Genomic DNA, 20,712 nt, shown 5'->3' with positions numbered 1-20,712 from the left:
TAAAAGGTGTTGCCAGACCTGCAGTGGGTGAAGGACAGGGCTGATTACTGCACAACAAACAGTGTGGCCAGGGAACATGTTCTTGGAAAGTAGAGCACACAAGGACAACAGAAAATACAAGAGCAGCACAAGAAACGCTGATGTGGCCCCAAAATCTGGGAGATGCTAAGGTACATGCAGTCGGGCTCAGGGATGCCAGCAGGATTTGAGGTGGTGTAGAGTCCCAGGCATGGCTGGATGAGACCATGCATACAAACAACTGTCCAGGGAGTAATTCTGGCTTTCTTAAGGATCTGTCACAGAGGTCCTTGAGGACCACGGGGCACCAGGAGAGTATTCCCCAGGGGATATTTATCAGGGGAAGTCAGAACCCTCAGGATGTGCAGACATCCCTGGGACAGGGATGGTCTCAGTCCAGGGAAAGAGATGGATGGCCATGGCAAAGCCACAAGGACACCTACTGAGAGAGCATCCCTTTGGCAGTGGCAGGAGGACACAAGATGCAAAGGGGGGCTGAACAGACCCACTGCCAGCACCATCAGACCCCAGACCCCATGGAGATACGCTCTCTGTGACACAGAAGGACAGCTAGGACCTTGGCAGAACTTTTGGAGCTGGACAACCAGTTCATCTCAGGCCGATAGGCAGTGGGATGGATGGCTGATGGTGTTCCTGTAATTCTCCTGCATTGCTACCTCAATCAACTGCTTGGGCTGACCTTGGCTCAATGGATTTTGCAATGGGGGCATTGTTAATCCCTCCAGACAGTAGGGAGTGGGAAGAGACACCCATTCCATGTGGCAGCATCTGCCTTCACAGCTGCTGGGGCACGGTGAAATGGGTTACTAGGCAGGATCTAGTGCTGGAAATGGAGCTGGAGATCTGAGCATCAAGCCTCCCTCAGGGGTCATAGCAGTGCTGTGATTCTCTTCCCAAGCTCCCCACTCACCCAAAACCGTGGGACAGGGGAAAGAATCACTGGCTCCTCTGCCTCTGCATCCAGGGTGTCCACAGATATTTGAGCATTTTGCCTAGTGGGAGATGGGGTGAGGGCACTGGGAATAGGGCAAGCAGATGTTGGGAGGGGAGTTACAGGACTGTAACCAATGTCCTGCAGCTGGCAAGCCTGAGAGGGCTGTGTTTCATGGAGGACAGGGGTGCCCTGGCTGGTGGCATGCACTATTTCTGTCCTCCACAGTGGTGACGTCCCTGTCCATGCCCTCTGCTTGCTCCCTCATTACAATGCACATGTAATGAGGCTGCAGGAGATGAGCTGGTTTGCAGTGAGCTTTGCCTCAGTGCTGGTGACTTTCTTAGCCTGTGAGGGGAAAGCTGTGTCCCACAGATGCCCTTTGAGTGTGGCCTCAGCTCAGGGATCACTCCTCCTGCAGGATCAGGGCTGGGAGGGATTTTTCAGTGCTCAGAACTCTCCCCAGCCCTTCACATGGCTCCCTGGCATGGAAGATCCACCAGCTGGAACTCATGTGAGTCTGGGAATTGTATTACAGCAGCTCTCAGAGCAACCCCATCATCACCATGTCACACAGCAGTCTGGCACGACCCCTGTCACTGCCTCAGTTTCCCTTCTTCAGCAGATCCTGTGCGTGGTGTTCTCTGAAACCTCTCCATGGACAGGGCTGACATGTCAGAGTGTCTGCTCTAAGAGACCAAAGCCACTGAAGGATGCAGCTCCAGGGGACAGGTCACAAGCACATGCCATGGGGTATCAAACACTCCTGGTCAGGGAGCATGACACTGCCTCACTACAGAGACAGAGCAAGGCACCCTCTGAGTCCTTGTGCCATCCTCCTGCATCTGCAACTGGCTAGGTGTAAAAACCCCAAAATTTCCTCCTCCTGCAGCACTTACCTGTGTTACAAACTTGTTCTATTTCCAGAGCTCCTGTGGAACGCACTCTGGATAGTCTTTCTGACGGAGCACAGCAAGCAGTAGGAGTTGGTGCAAGTGCTGCTGAGGGTCCTGTGTTTTTTAAAGAGGAACATGCAGCCTGCTGGGACAGGTGTGGGCTTGCACTTGCAGCCCAGGGTGATGTTCATGTGATCAGTGACGCCATAGAATGGGAGCACTGGGATTTGGTGGCTTTCTGTCAGTCCCATAGCCATGCTCCCTGACTGCAATTCCTGCCTACATCCCTCTTGAGCCATAACCTCTTGTTTTTGTCTTGGCTCCCAGCTCCCTCCCCTCCTGCTGGCAGCTACCTTACAATGGTAGGAAATAGTTTCAGCTGGTCCTAGTCAAGATAATTTTATCTTGGGAGGTGCAGGAGCAGTGATAATGGCTTTTCAAGCCCCTTTCTCCTGTACTTCCTTGGAAATCCTACAGCAATCCAGCTGCAGGCAGAGACCCCCACACCAGTGCAGCCAGACTGTGTCACAGCAGCAGCACAGCTGCCCCAGCCTGATGAGGTAATTAGGAGGGAAATCATTGCCTGCTCTGTCTCCCTTTTTAATTAAAATCTGGATTTGGGTGATCCCATGTTCCTTTTTTGCTGCTCCATCCAAATAATGGTCTCTGCAATCAGAGTGAGCAATGCTCACCCATCTCAGTGCAGAGGCAGCTGGGTCATGCCAGGGTGGGAGTGGCATGCACTGGGTTTGCTTTCTCCAGAGCTGGGGAGTTGAGCAGAGATGCCCCTGCAGGGCTGGGGACAAGCCAAACCCTGCTCTGGTCCGGCCTGTAGCACTGTGCCCACTCAGTGCCCTGCTGTGCTCTCTGTTCCAGCCTCTCTGCTGCTTCATTTTGGCAGATCCATGGGTGCAGACCCACACCCATCTTGGCAGGGGAGATGCCAACCTGTACCCCTGAAGGGCTGCAGAGCCCTGCCTGGTTTGCTGCTGGACAACCTGGAACACCCAAGTGGGTCCCAGAAAAAGTGAATTATGTGCCCTTAGAGAACAAGAAAACAAGCTGCCCTTGATTTTCACACCCTACTGCTCTCTGTTGAGCCAGGTTTAGGCTCTCCATGAGCCCCACTCCCTCCAGGGAGTCAGTGGGAGCCTGGGAGGGGAAGGCGGATGCTGCAGTGCCTACCCCTGCCTCAGCCCCCTGGTCTTGGAGAAACCCAGGTCACAGATCTGGGGAACACCACTGTGCAGAGGTGGAACCCAAACCTCTCAGCTGTGGGGGTTCTAATCCTGTACCAGATTTGTTGCCAGTGTGATCCACTGGCCTCATGGCTGTCCTCTATCCCTGTTGGTCCACAGGTTTTCCAGCTGCTGGTATTGGTCTTTAAAATCAGGGCTTAGCTCCTGTGCCAACAGCTTAGAGGGGCAGAACAGCTGCAAGGCTGGAAAAAAGGTTATTTCACCCACTGATGTTGTACAGATGCAGCAGTTCTTTCTGCTTCTTGAAGACTACATGCAGGAGCTGGGTCCAGCCTTGTGTGCCTTCCTGCTGCCCTGAGGACTCACGTTTCCCAAACGTTGCTGCCCTGAGGACTCACGTTTCCCAAACGTTGGTGGCCAGCCCTGGAATATTTACCTCTGCCATTCACACAGGTCACAGCAGGCACTGTTTCTGGGACCAAGCAGGCCATGGAGTGAAGGCTGCACCCCTGTTTTCATATCTGCGACTGCTGGGGGCTCAGAGGAGCTGGTGCAGTCCACACTCCCTTGCCCTGGTTTGTTCCAATGAAAAAAAAAGGCTGTCAGGCTGGTTTTCATATGTATGCTTTTTAATATCATTAATTCTGTTACACTACACACAACCAGTAACAATGATAAATACTGCAATGGAAATGTTAAAAAAAAATATTATACACTTTTTTCATGTTTTTGAAAAAAACCCCCACATTTTAAAATAAATTAATGCATAAAACTGATGGTAGAAAAGAGAAAACCCAAAACAAACCATAACACAACTGATCTGTTTAAGGCAATACTCTACACAGACGGGAACAAAAGTACAACAGTGTGCTACATGATCTGAATGGGAAAAAAGGGAACAAAAGAAAACCCATACAAGATGCAGACTGATGCTTTGGGAGTGAAAAAACTCCCAAAACCAGATAAAAAAAACAATGGCCAAGTTAAGTGCAGCATTAATACACTCTGCATGTCAAATGATTAGCAGGTTCCTAACAAGGACTAAGGTCAAGCTACAACAAATTTATCTTCCTAATTAAAAGGTTATTCAGGTCAAACCCTACATTTAACTCTATTTGTGTTTGGCTGTTTCAGTTATATTTCACTATATGCAAGGACAGCCAGAAATTCATCTCCTGCTCTTGTGATTAACACAAAGGTCGGGAGGTCTCCCGCCCTGAAATGTATTTCCATTAAATAAATCCAAAAACGATCTTGCTTTTGGTGACCTTGAAATACCTCCCACCACCCCTTCCCCTGGGGCACCAGGCACCACACGGGGAATGGAGACCTGGAAGGCATTTACTTAGGTTGATTTTTTTTTCCCATGCTGAGGACACAAAATGGAAGTGCAGATTTGATCCGGACTTGGAGGAGTGCTGTTTTTCTGTCTGCCAGAAGTGTCCATCTGGAGCCTGCTGAAAGTACTTTACCAGCATGGAAGAAACTCATACTGTACACAGGCTCTGGCTACAGCTGTGACATTTGCTATTAAGGTTGGTGCAGAGCTCCACACCTGCCTGGACAGCCAATGAACCCCAATTATTAATGCAGCCCAGAACTTGGCCACTGGAAGATGGACAATAATTGTAATGCCAAAAAAATCCCTCTTTCCCTCAAAAAAGAAAAGAAAAGGGACAGTAGCCACTTTCTGCCAACTTCCTTGGGTGGATCCCCATTAGCTGCCACCCATTTAAGATCGGCAGTGCCAGATCTCACCAGCATTGACCCAGTACATTCCCAGTAAGGTGCATGTCTGCAAGGTGCTGCTGGGGGCAAATAAACTTCCTGGGACATGTCAGAGCCTCCTGTACTGCCCTGCTAGAGTGCATGGGAAGGAAGCCATGAAACACAAGGGAAGAAACCCAACTGGAATTACTAGACTCGTGAAGGCTAACAACTGTCCGGGTTGCCTTGGGTTCGGGTGGGAAGGGGGGATGCAGAACTGGGCTGAGAATCACTTTGGTGCAACTGCCTCTGATGCTCACCACTAGTGCATGGGGCAGGGGGAAGAAAGGCGACGGCTGCTTTGAGAAAAGGGGAGTGGAAGGAGGACGTGTGTGCAATATTACAAGGCTTGCAATTCTAGGACTAACCACTGGACACGGATACCAAAGATTACTTGTGACAACTAGCTATCCTTCTACTGCGGTTGCTCCTTCCCCCATTTTCTGGTCTGATTCTTCTTCAGTTTGGGAAGCCATGGCTGTTTGGCATGATGGCCAGTGCTGACCCTCCCACCCCAGTCCTTGCTCAGCTCATGGGGTGACTCTGCTACAGGTTGGACAATGAGGTCTGGAAATCACGTCAGGCACAGACCGGCTCTGCACGCCAGCCAGCACCTGCTTTCAGACTCTTCAGAAACCTATTTAATGGCAGCTCATCTCCCTTATTATACTGAAGGTTCAATAACCTCTGTGGAAGGAGTAAAAAGGGTTTAAAAAGTGCAAAAAGGGGAGGGGAAAATCCAACTTTCTGAATTGTCTCCCCTGCAAAGACTTCATCCTCCACCAGAGTCTTTCTCCCAGCAGAACTACAGCCCCACCAGCATCTCACAGCACCCCGCCCCAGTGCAGCAGAAGCAGAGCCAACAGGCTCTCCACTAAGGCTTCTGCTGCAGAACTCCAGCCCACACCAGGAGCATGTGAGTTGGCAGGTCTGGGACCTGGACCCACAGCACTGAGGCCAGGAGGGTGAAGGCATCCGGCTTGGCAGGCTGCATCTCACCAGGTTTTACATGAACCTGGTGAATCCTCAGCCCCACAGCCTTCATGTGGGTGAAGAGAAACCCCAGCCTCCTGTCTGATTCTCACCCCATCATGTTCACTGACCTACGGCTTTCCTGACTTTTGCTTGGTGTTTGTTGTAGGACAGAGGCAGCCACAAGCTGAACACAGCTGCTACTGCAGCTTCTCCATGCAAAGAAATGGAACAAACAAATCTGTGAACTGGGGGTGGATATGAAGATCTGTCATGAAGAGTGCTTGCCCAAGTTTTTCAGCTCTTTCCATGTGTCTGTATTGTATCTCTCAACAAACTGTGTCTTCCAAATCATGGAGGCTTGAGGAAGGTGGGTACCAAATGGAGTTGCAGCTTATTTAGGCTACAAAAGCAAAAAGGCAGCCTGGGTGAAGAGCAGTGCTTCCCAGGGAGCTCACCTGGGACAGCTGCATGGACAGCTAGGGGAGAAATGCCGCTCTGGGAGGGTAAGTATCTTAGCTATGGGACATAGAATGGCCTTTCAGTGGCCTTTTCCTGGTGCCTACTGCTTTCCAGTAGGCACCAGGGAAAGCTACAACCTTTCCTGCTGCTGTCTGTGCTGCTCTGTGACATGGTTTGCTGCATGCTTGCATGGGCCATGGGGCTGTGCTCGGTGTGATCTCAGTTAGTACCAGCCTCTGCCTCCCCAGCAAGCTGTCAAAGATGTGCTCAGACAGGCAGCGTTCAGCTGCTGTCATCCTGGGACTGCCAGCAATGTCAAGTGGGGCAAAGGAAGGGATGTAGCCGTATTTTGGGAAGCAATGCAGCAGCTCACCTGCACAATACAGAAAGTTAAAATATGGACTACAAACCCTATGAGAAACCTCCACTGACCTCCTGCAGATAATCCCAGCCACAAAATCTGCCTTTATGCTAAATTCCTGGCCCTTCTGCTTCAGGTCTTGTGTGGTTCTGTAACAAAGGTGAGTTTGTCTGATGAAGTGTGGTTTTGGAGCAATCCCTCTCACAGCTGAGCCTTGAAAGGAAGAGACAAGTATGCCTAGAGGTGAAAAGCAGCTTAAAATAAAGATCTTTCCATGCCTTCCCAGCTAGCTCTGTGGCACTGCTCCTCTATGCAGATGTTGCTTTTGAACATGCAGCCCAAGCTTGCTGAGCCAAGCAGCAGCCAGGTGCCAAAGCCTACGGCATTCTAGGTATGAGTGGCAATACCCCAGGTAGGTGTGAAGTGAGAATGGAAAAGCAAAGGAGGAGCCCAGGCAGAACCACCAGTCTAAAGGCTAAGATTATCATATGGTTGCTAAAAGCAAGAGCATGAAACTGCCATGGGAATATACCAAAAATGAGCCTTTCAATTCTCTGTTCCTCTTCATCACTACTTGCCATCCCAAGGTGCACTCCTAAATTCCTTAATTCTGCTATCAGTGGATGGTGCTGTTGGGCCACCAAATCTTTGTACATGTTGCCTCTGGGAGCAGGTAAACTCAGAAGCCAGTTGTGCAAGACTCAGCTGCCAAGTAACTGGATAACATATTCTTGACAAACATCTTTCTCCGAAGATGTTTAACCTCTGTACTGACCTCCACCCTGCTGCATTCTGGCATGCGTGAGAAACATCAGAAGATGGTAAACAGAGGGAAAGCAGAGCAGTACTTTGAAAATAGGAATTAAATTTCTACAGCATTATATTGACATCCTGCTTGCAGAGCTGTCCTATCAACAGTGTCTCTCATACTTGGCAGTATCCAGGCAGGATGGCGGCAGCACTTTGGGAAGGCAAGTTTCTCCCATGTGCTCCAGGAGGGAATGGACATCAAGAAGGGATGTGACTTGCCTGAGTTAGAGCAAATACCTACAGCAGCAAGGACCCCAGATCTCATTTCTGTGCTCTAACAGTCCAGCAGACCCACCAGGGCTGTATTTGGATGCAGTGCCAGCTCAGGGACAGGGTGTTTCTGGTGTATACATCTAAAAGCAAGCTTTGCTCCCCACTGGCATCAGCACTGCACTGATCTGTGGATCAACTCAGACAACTGGGATCTGACCTAGGCCAAGACAGCACTTGGCAATCTTTCTAGTTATTGCTTGTTTTCCTTTTCCTGTTTTCCATCTGTTGCCCAGCTGGGTCCTTCCTTTCTTCAAAAGCATCTTCATGTTTCTGTTGAGTCACACATAGGGCGCTGCATTTTTCAAGCCTCCTGCATTCTCCTGCACAGCCTGCAGGCCAGCCCAGGATCAGACTGTGCATGGAAAGGGAAGAATTCTGCTCAGGATGGCAGACCTGTGTGTCAGCCAGTGAACTGCTGAACGCAGTGGGTGCCTTCTTTTGGGACAAGAGCTGGTGAAACAAACCAGAAGGAGCTGAGTCCACTTGTCTGTGGGGAAGCTGTCCTGAAGTTCCTCTCAAAGTCCAGCAGGAATGATCACCTGCTTTTGCAGTTGCAAGGCATCTGTAGGCAGAACAGCCAGGAGAGCACAGCAGATCCAATGGCCAAGCACACATGTTAGGGACAGACATGCAGCAATGTCAGATATCACCCAATAGCTCTTCCAAAGGTTCACTTCAAGATGTGTCTGGTAAGATATCAAATGAGCCTTCAGAATGGGCATCAGCCTCCTTTCAGCTGAGGTTTATGTACAAACACTAGAAAAGCAGACATGAACACGCTATCTATAGACCTTCCTCAAGACTAGGAGGATGTTACTCCTCTCAAAGACATCTGGAAATGTGGAGTTTGCAGACAAGAGAAATGGAAGAGTGCTGAGACCCTAGAGTTCAAATCCAGCTAACATTCAAGGATACTAGTTGATATTTTATCAGATTAACACCTGATAAAAGGATTTGCTGAAACTCACATAATTTGCTGACTGACATTACATAAAATCCTAACAAAAACCCAGCCTGGCTTTAGGAGACATCAAATGCAAATTCCTTTGTGGAGGCACCAGCATCAATATCCTTACATCCTGTTTGCATGGTAATTTAGGTAGACAGCAACACAGCTTTCATACTCCAAGGTGTTCCTCCCCTTGGTTTTCTGTACAACCTTGGATCGAAAATGTGGCCTGAGAGGGCCATCTTGTTTGGTGCAAAGACTGGAAGAAGGACCGATTTTCTTTCTTGCATGCCACCTGTATTTAGCAGCTCTATAGATTTTGTAGAAATGCTGTGACAGAGAGTCAGAGTTTGTGCTCTTGCCTTCTGCCTTTTTCTGGCCCTAGTGGCAGAGACTGGTCAAAGGAGAGCAGTGCCAGGATAGCCATCTATCTCCACATCTTCCCAGGAAATCACCACAGCATAACCTCCAACCAGGTTTGCTTGAGCAGAGAGCCTGGATCAGATGACCTCACTGTGGCCCCTTCCAGCCTTAGCCATTCTGTGACTCCAAGGGCATGTGGAAAACCTGCTGGCTAAAGCAAAGGTCTGAACATGAGACCAGACAGTGGGAACCAGCCTCATCTGTGGTTGATACATACCAATGGGCAGTCCTCAATATTCCATAATGCTGCATGGTCATAATCTGCTGAAGGGGCTGCAGCTCAGAAGGATTAGTGCTCAGTTTCTATGACAGCCACATGTGCATTGCCTTAAGCCACTCAGCCTTTCTAATAACGACCCTACACAGGTAACTACTTTTCCCCACCCTTTCTACATTATTCCCCTAATAAAATATATGAACACAAAGCATAGAGAGGAGAAGCCAAAAAATTGCCATTTTATGGTCCTGTACTGTCATGCCAAACCAACTGTTTCTGCAACCAACTCCGTCTGTGCACAGGCAAAAACACTTGAGTTGTGCTTCAATTAGTATTTGCAGGAAGCACCAAATGGAACATCTGAATTAATCTCTCTCCCTCCCTAAAGAGCTGTGCTAGAAGCAGATGCACATCACAAAACACAAAGGGCTGAAGGCAGTTGCAGGTTTGGGGAATGTCTCAGGGCACATGGCAGGCAAAAACCAGCAACAGGGGCAATAAAAAGACTTAGTAATGGTGCCATGGGACATTGCGTGTCACAGAATTCCTCAGATTGGAAAAGACCTTTAAGATCATAGAATCCAACTGTTAATCCAGCATTGCCAAGTCCACTAAGTGGAAGTCTGTCCCTCAGAGGAGAGGTGTTAACCCTGAGAGATAACAGTGACAGCAAGTGACCATTTAGAATAGTCACCAAGTAGTGACCATTCTATCCTAGACTGAACAGGACAGTGCTTGGTTATAGCTGGACTCAGATATCTTAAGGGTGTTTTTGAACCTAGATGGTGTCATGATTCGATGATGGCAGCATGATGGACACCTGTGGGATGTGCAGCCCTCAGTGGCTGGCCCAGGTGAAGAGCTGGCTTGTTGTTCTAGCAGGCAGTCCGAAATGCTCCGAGCTCCTGAGCAAGGGCTGTGGGAAAGGCTGAGCGTGTGCAGCCTGGCTGGAAGGCAGAGACTGACCCAGGAGGATAAATGTGATGAAGACTTTCCATGATACCAGTGCTGAACTGCGAAGGCCCTCTGCAGAAGAGTGAAGATTTAAAGAGCACTGGTCATGTCCTATAGGATTTGGTTTGACCATGGTATTTCTACTAGGTTTTGACTACATTCCCCATTAAAAAAGACTCCTTAAGGAATGTTTTTCCCTTTTATCTTTCTCTCTACTTCCCCCACCTTCAGACAATCTCATACCTGAGTTGTATTTTGGAAATATTTTCCCCCAGCACTACCAGGTGGTGAGAAAAGGAGATGAATTCATTTGAGGAACACTATCCCTACAAGAGTTGGCAAGTTAACCATCACTTCTGCATGAAGAGGCAGGGATGCTCAGTAAACAGCACCATTCAACTCCTCTTTCTATGGCCTGGAACCAGGGTGGCACCATGTTGTTTTAGAGGGGACAAGCACAGCTTTAAAAGTTGTCAACACCATCAAGTAAATAAGCATGAGAATCTTGTGTGCCTGCTATTTCACTCACACTGTGGCTGGTATCAAGCTTTGCACTGCACAGAGTAAATCTCCAGGATGTTAAAAAAAACTCCTGCTAATTAAGACTTATTAAAGACTCAGCTCACTTCATATAGATTTTAGATGGGGATTTCTCTGTTGTGGTGCAGCTCAGGCTCTACTTTGTGACTCAGGAATTCTGGTGGGAAACTCAGAACTGCCCTCATTTTTTTCCCTTCCCAGGCTACATAGTAGGTGATGACCCAAGGCAGGTGGTCCTTCCTCCTGAAAGGCCAGGAAAACACAAGAATTGTGCCTGCGGCAAAAGATTTCAACACCAAGAAAAATGCCAGTCCATCCCTTGCATATTCTGCAGCCAGTGAGAGGACATGTTTCCTAATTCCAGATGTGATTCTGCATTCAAAACAATCTGCTGGTGAACTGGGAGCTCAGACCAGCAGCCTAATGTAACAGGTTTCCTAACTTTTCCAGAACCAACTGCTCCTGAATTGGGACCATGTCTGGCTCACAACTGGGCAGACAGGAGGTGAACAGCAGTTTCCTCTCATGGGCACCTTTCAGCTGAAGATGTTCATAACTCTGCTGTTGCTGAAAATTCCTCTCAAGTCTGACCCCACCACACTGATGACTTCAGCATTAATGAGTTTCTCCCACAGGCACCCAGAGACACAGTGTCAAGAGAATATCAAGAGTCAAGCACTGTTAAAATGTGCTGTCTTCAACTAGCTTTTCCAGCACTGTTGTTCAGTACCTCTCTAGTCCTGACTCGTGCAGGATTCATTTCTTCTCAGTTGAACGAAGTTTAAGATTTTTGGAAGGAGATGGGTCACACAGAGATTAAATACAGGCTGAAGTCAGAATACGTGACTGAACTGAAGTCACAAGTATGGATGGTATTCCTGGGCAATGAGCAAATCCTTGGAGTGCATGAGTGGATTGCAGATTGAATCTGATGTGTTTGGTGGTAATTTAATGTGGCGCCAAGGGTAGATTGCATTGGTTATGTGACACAACAGCTCTAGCTAGTACTGACTCACAGTGAGATGTCAGCTACTTGTCCCTTTTGCAAGTGAATGAATTGTGTCATGCTAGTCCTGGCTAGCCTTGCCATAAGAAAGGATGCCCTGGTCCGTCCCCATTCCTGTGCCCCAGTTATAATATCATTTTGGTTATGCAAATGAAACAGGTTTAGTGAATGAATTAAGAACTGACTTCCTCTCATTGGTAAAACATTTTGATACCTCCAACTTGCCCTAATCTTACAGATGGATTGGTTTCAGTGGGCAGGATTACCTGAAGTCCCACCTGACCTTTCCCGTTCTGGAAAAAGACACTTTACAAAATATCCCCAGTGCCTAAACAAACCAAGGAGGTATCTCTGGACCCCTCTGTATTCGCTCTCCAGACCAGTCGGCTCTGCCAGGCACTGCCTGGCAAATTGAGCAACTTATCTTTTGTTTTACCATAGTTTAAAATAAGTTATCAACCAATCATAAAATGAATTTTTTGGTTTCTCCTGGCTCCATGAACACAAAGAGGTGCACGTCCTACCATAGGAGGAAGCAATGGCTGTTAAGTTTTACAGTTATAGTGGAAAGCACTGATCACAGCCTGCCGGCCTCACTACTGGATGTGACAGGCGGTGGAGGAGGTGGCTTGGCAACACATGCAGGTAGGGTTGACCGATTTAGGGGGGATTAGGTCGAGGTCCTCGTCATCCGGGATCTCATCTAACCGGTACCCATCCTTTAGCAGCTGGATGTTCAAGTCTTGGTTGATCTGCTACAGACAAAGAGACAAACAGTCAAACACTTGGGACTTCTCACTTCTGGTGGTCAGAAGATGAAGGAGGTCCCTTATTAGAGAATGTATTTCCCCACCATTAACAACTGCCCTACAATCCTAGTTTTTGACCTCAGGTGAGGGGAGGGTACTAGGTTCTCTAGAGTAGGAATATCTAGAGTGAGATACACTATTTCATTCTGGGATAATTTTTCCCTGACAACCTGTAGGACAAGCCCTCAGTTAAAGTAATACAATAATATTATTTACTGGCAGATGGGCAGTCCCCCCCTCTCAGTCTGGGGCACACTGTAGCAGCTAAAAGATGGTAAAGTTTGGCTCTGTGATGTCAGATTCAAGTGCTGTTTAACTGGATCTGTATAAACAACACTTAAGGCACAGAAACAGCTCAGATCATCTGATACGGTCACTGCTCTTGGCTGTTTCCTAGAGTTTCAGAGGTATTTTATCCAAGGAAGAGATACAAGGGGCAAAAGTTTTGAGCAGTTTGTGGGCAGAACGGCTGCTCAGCACTCTGGATGCAAAATCCTGCAGAAGCAGTAGCCAGAGGCTGAACAACAAATTCATGAGAGAGTGTGGGAATATACTCAGAAACAATGCAGAGGGACTAACAAGCCTGAGCTTCCTGCCTTTCCTCTTTGAAAGGGCAAGAGTTCATATCTGCAAGTCGTCCCTGGAATTTATGCTTGCTCCAAGTAAACACACACTGGGTGACCCTGACCACTCCAATAACTGGAAATAACAGCACACTCTCAGATCCTTTATTTGTGTCCTTGGCATGCATGCAGTTGCTGAGCTGTCATGGCAGACAAGATGATGCTTTTGCACCTCATGGGTCACTGCAGGACTAGGCAGAATGAAAGAAAGTTTGAGTGAAACCAAAGGTAGCTGTGAAAACTGCTGATGGGCAGATCTCTGTGCCGTGGCAGTGAGGATATGGAGCCAACTGGATCACCAGGGAAGAAAGCAACATGACAGTTTCTGCCATGGCCCCTTCCAGACTCACGGAGTCCATATCAATATTAAATTTGTTGTGCAGCCATTTCTGCCTGTGCAAGGCCTCTATAAGCCATTTCTGCTGCTCTGTTACTTGCATTCATGGCAAGCATGGCAGGAGAGAGAATAACTCACCTCAGCTGATGAGTATCCCGAGGACGAATATCTGGACATATCGAAGTCATCATCACTGCAGGGAAGTGTAAGATACAGCAAAGAAGGAATTGGTTAGATGAGACCTGTATTCCCCACTTAGTCCTATCTTTCTTGTGCCATGAAACTGTTCTTGAGGCACAGAGAAGTTACATCAGGGAGCCTGTAAAGCAGCTTTCATCTGACACTCAGACCTTTCCATCACAGTGCTCTGTTCTCACAGCTCTCCTCACTTGTTCTTACAGAGACCCACCGTGGCTTAGGTCAGAGGGAACAGTGGAGGGAAGAGTGTGAGTGCTGCCCTCTGGCATGAAAACTCACTTAAGTTGTCATGTATATCACCTTTTTAACCTTTTGCATACCTGTCTGTATCCAGGGCTACCAGGGGCTTTTCATCTGGACTCTGGTCTAGCGACGAGTAGCCCTTGTTGGGAACGACGAGCCTGAAATAATTAAATGTTGTCCATTAACCACACAGCAAAGCCCAGAACCACACACTGCCTAGGGTAAAGCTACATGATAGTTGGCTTTCCCCATTTCACTTCTTTGCAAGCCACCATTTATTGGTGAAGATGTTTAAATGGGTGCAATTCAGAACAAGCTGTGTCTCTGGGTAGCCTACAATAGTTTCACAGGGATTAACACTGGGCATGCCTTGGGAACATACCCCTTCCTGGAAGAAAAAAACAAACATTGGGACACTCTGTACTTCATTCTGGTAAACCTGTTTGGCTGGCACTGCCTGTCATATCAGATTGCTCATTTTTGTGTTGCCTGTTTTTTTCCTGGCAAGGGTACCTGACACCAGCAGTAAGTACATGGGAGAAGGAGGCTAGGGGAAGCCAGAGGCCAGAGTGATCCCACTATTCTGCTGTTGGACACCAGGGATATTCTGAATCCCTACCCAGGCCCCTGGCAACACAACACTTCTGATATCTCAGTACTAAATTTAGTAATATTAGAAACCTGAGCTGGTATGCCCAGCATAAGAAACCAGTCAGACCAGCACTTTTCAAATTCCATTTTTTTGCAATGACTTTCAGTTAATCAGAAATCTTACAAAGGCTGAGGATGACTCTGCACATTTAACTGCCTGGGAGAGTTTGTGAAATGGAGTGCAAGCTTCAGAACTTCGAGGATAAGGAAAATGTGTTAATACTATGGTATCTTGTTCACAATGGAGTTCTTTCATCCAAAAAAAAAGCAAAAATAATTTGGTTCACAATTAAAATAAGATTAACTAAACCCAAAAAATGGATTAAGAGTGTTTGTTCAGTAGGCAAGAACCATAGGAGCGACAAAAATCTTCTCTTTCAGTAAGTTAAGTCAGGTTTTCTCCCAAGTGGTCTTTAACAACAAACCATGATGCACAATGAGCTTCACTAAGAGTTTAAAAAATATAAATCTAAATATGATACTCCATCCATGCTCCAACTACTCTCTAACTACCTGAAACATTTTTCTGCTTCTGCACAGATAATTGCAGCAAGCCATTAACAGTTTTAGAAATAAGAAGTCCTGGCAAGCACTGTCAATGGCCAGGCTCAGGATGAGTAAGATATATCAAATCCTATTACAAAGCAGATATACAGGTTCACAACTAGTTATATTTTCTTACTGTGTTCACTGAAACATAAGTTAAATAAATTAATTTAAAACCTGACACAGAATTTCCTGGCTGCACCAGGGGACTGGAGAAAATGGGATCCACTTGCAAAATTCAGTAGCCCTTCTCACAGAAGTGAGACAGTCCTTCTGCTCCTGAGGTATGAAGGCAGGAAGTCAAGAAGCAAAGATGTCTGGAACTGAAGCCGAGATTTGGCAGCACAAGTTTTCCCATACATATATCAGAAGTACTGACTCCTATTTTCACTCCAGTTTTCCAATCCCTGCTCCATATATACTCACTGACAGTTGTTATTAAATCATCAGTGAACAAAGCACTCTCAGGTGATCTACGAGGAGAACACTGTGGTGATATTTACTTGATGAATAAAACCCCACCATATCTTCTTATTGAGAAATGTCTTTTTTCTTAATAATAAAAAACTTTAATTTAACTGCAACAGACAAAAATTGTTATGGTGTCTCTGCCCCTGATTTAAGTCTATCCCTCACATCCTGATTGTCTTTATCTTCACTTCCCACTGTCCTTGGAATAAAGTCAGGTAGCAGTGGTAGCTACTTTTGTCTGCAGCTGCCCTGGTATAAGCTTCTTTGTCTTTGTGTTTTTGCTCACTTGAAGCAACACAGGTTGGACCATAAGGTCCAAGTTTAGGTTACCCTGAGTGGACTGTAGCACCCAGCTGCATTCAAGTGGTGTGGATGGTGTTGTGGGCTCTGTCTGTGCTCATAAGAAGAGCATCACCCCTACCTCATTCACATTTAATTTGCTTTTAGGGAGACTGAGAATGTTATGGATCCAATTACTTTCACATGTAAGGCTGGCTGCACCCTTGTCCCAGAAGAGGACTGAATGGTGAAGGCAACCTTGTACTAGAGGCTGGATGTCAGAAATCTACAGGGATAATACAAAATAACAGAGGCCTTGGGAAAGAAGGAGGAGGTGGAGTAGAGAGTAGGAGAGGCAAAGCACAAAGGAAAACATATTTGACAAGAAGAGCAGAACTGTCAAAAATGGGAAAATGGTTTTAGCTTAATTCTCCTGCAGAGACCTGAGGAAGCCAACAGTTCAGACTTAAATAATAATCTGGAAATTTTGCAGTATATCCTCCTGGAATATATCCCATTATACTGCAAATGTTACCCTGTGAAAACCTGCCTGAGTAAGCTTGTGGCTTTTCTGCCTTGCTGGTGTTGCCGTCTCTGTGGCAAGACAGACTGAAGCATTCAGAGGTGCTTAGATGTCCTTAAGTGAAATAAAATTGAGCTGGCTGTTTCAAGTCTTTTGTCAATAGGTGTCACTGCTCTGCTCTTTCCATCGGCAGCTTGGAAACAACAATCTCTCCATGGAAAATTCACTCATGTTACAGGTAGATAGCTCTATTTATTCCATCTTCTCTCCCTTATTATCTTCCTCCACTAATTTCAGTGTTTCTAAACCTCTCAAGCAGCAAATCTGCTACCATTTCTCTCAGGATGCTAGCTTGCAGCCTATTGCCAAAAGAAAACAACTTTTTCCGAATGTACTTGGAAGATAAGAAGGACCAGTGGGCATGGAAAATCCAGCTGAGCACAGTTCCTGAATTTCTTGCTGCCATGAAGGGTCTGGCTGTTTTATATGGCCTCAACTCCTGAACACAGAGAGGAAGCAATGCAGCACATTCCCCTGTATTTCAGGGGCTTACACCTAACAGTTGACAAGGTCCTGTCAGGATTTATGACTAATATTTTGGGTCTGGGGAATTAGTGTGAGCAAGAAATCTCATCTTTCAGATGCATTGCGTATAGAGAGGCTCTCACCTGCAGCTCCTATTCTACTTAATATATGGTAATCCAGGCAACTTTCCCATTCATCAGTAAACATCCAGCATTCCCCAGATTCCTCCATCATTTTAAGTGAGGTCCTCCATTAAAACCTGCCATGTTTCTAGCAGCATGCAAATCATGCAATCCTGTGGGCTCACGAGGTTTACTTCCTTCTGAACATAGGTAAGTAGTACATTGGTATACTGAAGTCTGCACAGAAAAAAAAAATACTCTAAAAGAAAATATTCAGCTCAGAATGTCTTTGTTTACAGCATGTTGTAGGACTGCCTAATACTCTCTTAAAGAGCTCTTCCAAAGCATCTCCGGCAAAGTGTGACTGTGCTGTTCCAAGGGTGGAGAAGGTGTACAGAATACAAGCCTTCATTAAATCTGTCTGCAGAACAGGTCACCATCAAAAAGGAGCAGCAGAACTTACAGTGACAAAAGCAACCAAGGCAGAATTAAGCTCTAAACTACTCTGTGTTTCATGAAGAAGCACAGCTCCTCTCCCACTGGCAGGATTAGGTGTTACCTGAGACTACTCAGAACCTGCAGGATGGCTCTATCAACCCCTTAATTTTAACCTGGCTGGGCTGCCTCTGCTTTCTACAGGCTGTACTACCACTGGTCCTGGGCTCAGCTGTCCATGCATCTTCCCAGGGGTTGGGATGCAACAGCACAGAGATTTGGGCCCAGCAGCTCCAGGAAGGGCCATCACTGCTCTTGCAGTGTGGCTGGCAGAAAGCAAATGCAATGAACACTGTCCCTGAACCACCCCAGGACCACTAGGGACTGCAGCTCAGAGCACAACTGTGAGTACTTTCCCACTCCTTTACCTTGTTCGTGCCATCACATTGTTCTTCTTGGGCTGCTGATTAACTGGGCTTCCCATGTTGCCATTCTTCAGGGACCCCTTCCGAGCCAGCTCCCTCTGCTTCTCTGCATAGGAGATAGGAATGGGAAAAGCAAAATTAGAGCAGCAGCCTAGCTGGCCACCATAAGAAGAAACCCAGATCTGGTAGTAGCAAAAGGCACAGCAGAATTAACAGCAAAGGACATGAGCTCACCACCTCTTATGAAGGGACGCTGCAAAGGCCAGATGAGCTGTGTCCCACTTTCTCCAAGGTCACCAGGGACTAAAACTGATCTTCCTTCACTCACAGCAGCCTTTTGACAGGAACACACTAAAATCTGGGTGTCCAAGACCCATAAGGTCTTGGAGCTTCTGGATGAAACCCACGTGAGGCAGACAACAGGCATAGGCCTTGTGCCTGTCTGCAGCTAGCTGCTGGATGAACCCCAATACTGTGCTCTACTAATATGGCTCTGCTTCTAGCAGGGATGAGAACCCAGGGATGTATATAAATTGATATTAAATTTTCCTTCCTTGTTTCTTGTAGAAGATCAGTTGTATTGAGTTACCAGCTAGTCACAAAAGTTGAGCTAACTACCCCAACTTCATTGTCCAATGGCAGGCAAGGCTTGTATGGAAAAGCTGAGCATGGGGCCAGTAAGGCAGGAATGAGACCAGTTAAAAAAAATTCTTCAGAGTGTAAGAAAATGCTGGAAACTACTTTTTTGGCATGCCTGAATAACAGGTGTACCAGACTGCTTGCTAAGGAACCTGAATAGTGAATTTTTTTTGCTTTGGCCTCTCCTGCAATGTGTGAATTATGTTGTTGGGTTGTGTATTTTTTTTTTCTTTTGCAGATTTTATTTCCACTTGGAGAGAAGACCAGCTTTTCTCACTTGTTGTGAGAAATACAGCATGCTTCTACGGCATGCAAGTTCAAGGTGAGCCAACACTTTCCCTTCCTCACAAGTCAGAGCAGGGGGACACACATCCAAGGTTCCCTTTCTTGAGGGAGAAACAAGCAGCAGGGATGCCTAGAGATTGTTATGATGAGGAACATGGAGACAAGAATACATACACTTGCAAACCATACCCAGTCTGCTCCTGTTGACAACAGAGGTGAATAAATGCACATGGAACTTGGCAGAAAAAGGACTGAATTAATAACTCACTCTGGCTTGAGCAACTTAAAAGACTGATTCAGGATTGAAATCAAAACCTTAAATCAGAGTAATTTCTCAGTATGGAACTTGGAAATGCATTGGTTACCTCTGTCTCCAAAATAAAAGGCTGGTATTTTGCAGGCCACAAGAATTTTGCTGTTCAGAGAGAGATAAAGCAAGACTACGAAGGCAAATACCTTCAACATGAAATACAACCTCATTTCCACTCATCTCCATCAGAAGCTCCAGTGCTGATCACAAATACACAGCACTGAGACAAGCTGCCAATGCTCTAGGATGCTGATGAAATGGTTACAGGGGGCTGAATACACTGAGTGTAGGTGTGATGTCCCACAGGCAATCATCAGCAGGGCTGAAACAGACAGGGGAGCCTTCACCACACCCAGGTTCCTTCTGGCTTTACACTAAATTTTCAGAGAGAAGCTTCCTTCAAGAAGCAGGATAGAGCAGAGAAGGTTGGGAGGGCATGAAGCAGTTTGTGTGTGCCTTTGACATTGCAAAATATGTTCAACTGGCAGTCTGAAGATCCTGCCTGATCATTAGCAGGATCACTGTGTAGGATGATGTATTTAGTTTCTGTGCAAGTTTTTGGTAGTGGAGGGTTGCACTGGTGGGTTCTGTGAGAAGCTTCTAGATGTTTCCCTGTGTCTAACAGAGCCAATGCTAGCAGGCTCCAAGACAGACTGACTGCTGGGCATGACTGGGCTCATTAGCAATGGTGGTAGAGACTCTGGGATAACAGTTAGGAAAGGGGGAAAAATCCTGCACAACTGCAGCCAGACAGAGGAGTGAGGATGTGTCAGAAACAGCCCTGCAGACACCCAGGTCAGTACAGAAGCAGGAAGAGGAGCTGCTCCAGTTGCCAGAACACATTCGCCTGCAGCCCATGGAGGTCCATAAGGAAGAAGAGATCCATCTGCAGTTCACGGAGGACCCCACAACAGAGCAGGTGGGTGCCTGAAAGAGGCTGTGACCCTGTGGAAAGCCCGTATTATTTCTGTGTTTTCACTACTCTGTCCAGCTGAGTAATACAGAAGCTTTGATTGGCTCCTGCTGTCCAGCCAGGGTCACCCCACCACAGACAATCTAGTCATCTCCATGCTTGAGTGAAGCAAAGCAGCAGTTTTCTTTTCAGTGGAGAACTTGGAGAATACAGACAGCAGTGCTGTCAGTCTGACTCGTGGGGGAATTTGGTTGCACTGGTTCCACTTCAGCTAATCCTGGATGTTGTGTCAGAAGAAGAACACATGGAGCACGTGAGAGAGTGTGTGAGTGTATGTGAGGAGGGGGTCCAGGATGGGGAACAGACTTTTGTCTGGATCTGCCAACCACATCACATCTTTCTCCTCCTTTATTGTTCACCTTGTCACTTCATCTTTGAGACACTCTGTCCCTTTTGACACAAAAACCATTTAAGGGAAGATGCACCTGCTTAAAAAATAAACCACTGCTTTCCTGCTATCCCCACACTAGCCTGCACTGCTCGTTGACTCCATCTGAGCCATTCACATCTGCTCCAAGT

The 20,712-nt window shown here is 46.9% G+C and overlaps 1 protein-coding gene across 3 annotated transcripts in view; it reads right to left on the bottom strand.

The window, feature by feature from the left end:
• Positions 1 to 3,676: 3,676 nt before the first annotated feature.
• FAM219A (family with sequence similarity 219 member A) overlaps positions 3,677 to 20,712 on the bottom strand; it is a 92,414-nt gene continuing 75,378 nt past the window's right edge. For 2 of the 3 annotated variants that reach the window (XM_041421939.1, XM_041421941.1), the window contains exons 3-6: positions 17,990 to 18,092; positions 14,087 to 14,167; positions 13,707 to 13,761; positions 3,677 to 12,554 (exon numbers count right to left, since the gene is read on the bottom strand). In XM_041421939.1, coding sequence (XP_041277873.1) covers positions 12,396 to 12,554; positions 13,707 to 13,761; positions 14,087 to 14,167; positions 17,990 to 18,092 — 398 coding nt within the window. In that variant the 3' untranslated portion in view covers positions 3,677 to 12,395. The remainder of the gene's footprint in view (positions 12,555 to 13,706; positions 13,762 to 14,086; positions 14,168 to 17,989; positions 18,093 to 20,712) is intronic. The other variant, XM_041421940.1, reaches the window with a different exon arrangement.

Source organism: Onychostruthus taczanowskii, unplaced genomic scaffold, assembly GCF_017590055.1.
Source record: "Onychostruthus taczanowskii isolate IOZ18803 unplaced genomic scaffold, ASM1759005v1 scaffold70, whole genome shotgun sequence".
In the NCBI taxonomy this organism is placed as follows: Eukaryota; Metazoa; Chordata; class Aves; order Passeriformes; family Passeridae; genus Onychostruthus; species Onychostruthus taczanowskii.
This window is presented reverse-complemented; position numbering and strand designations above follow the sequence as displayed.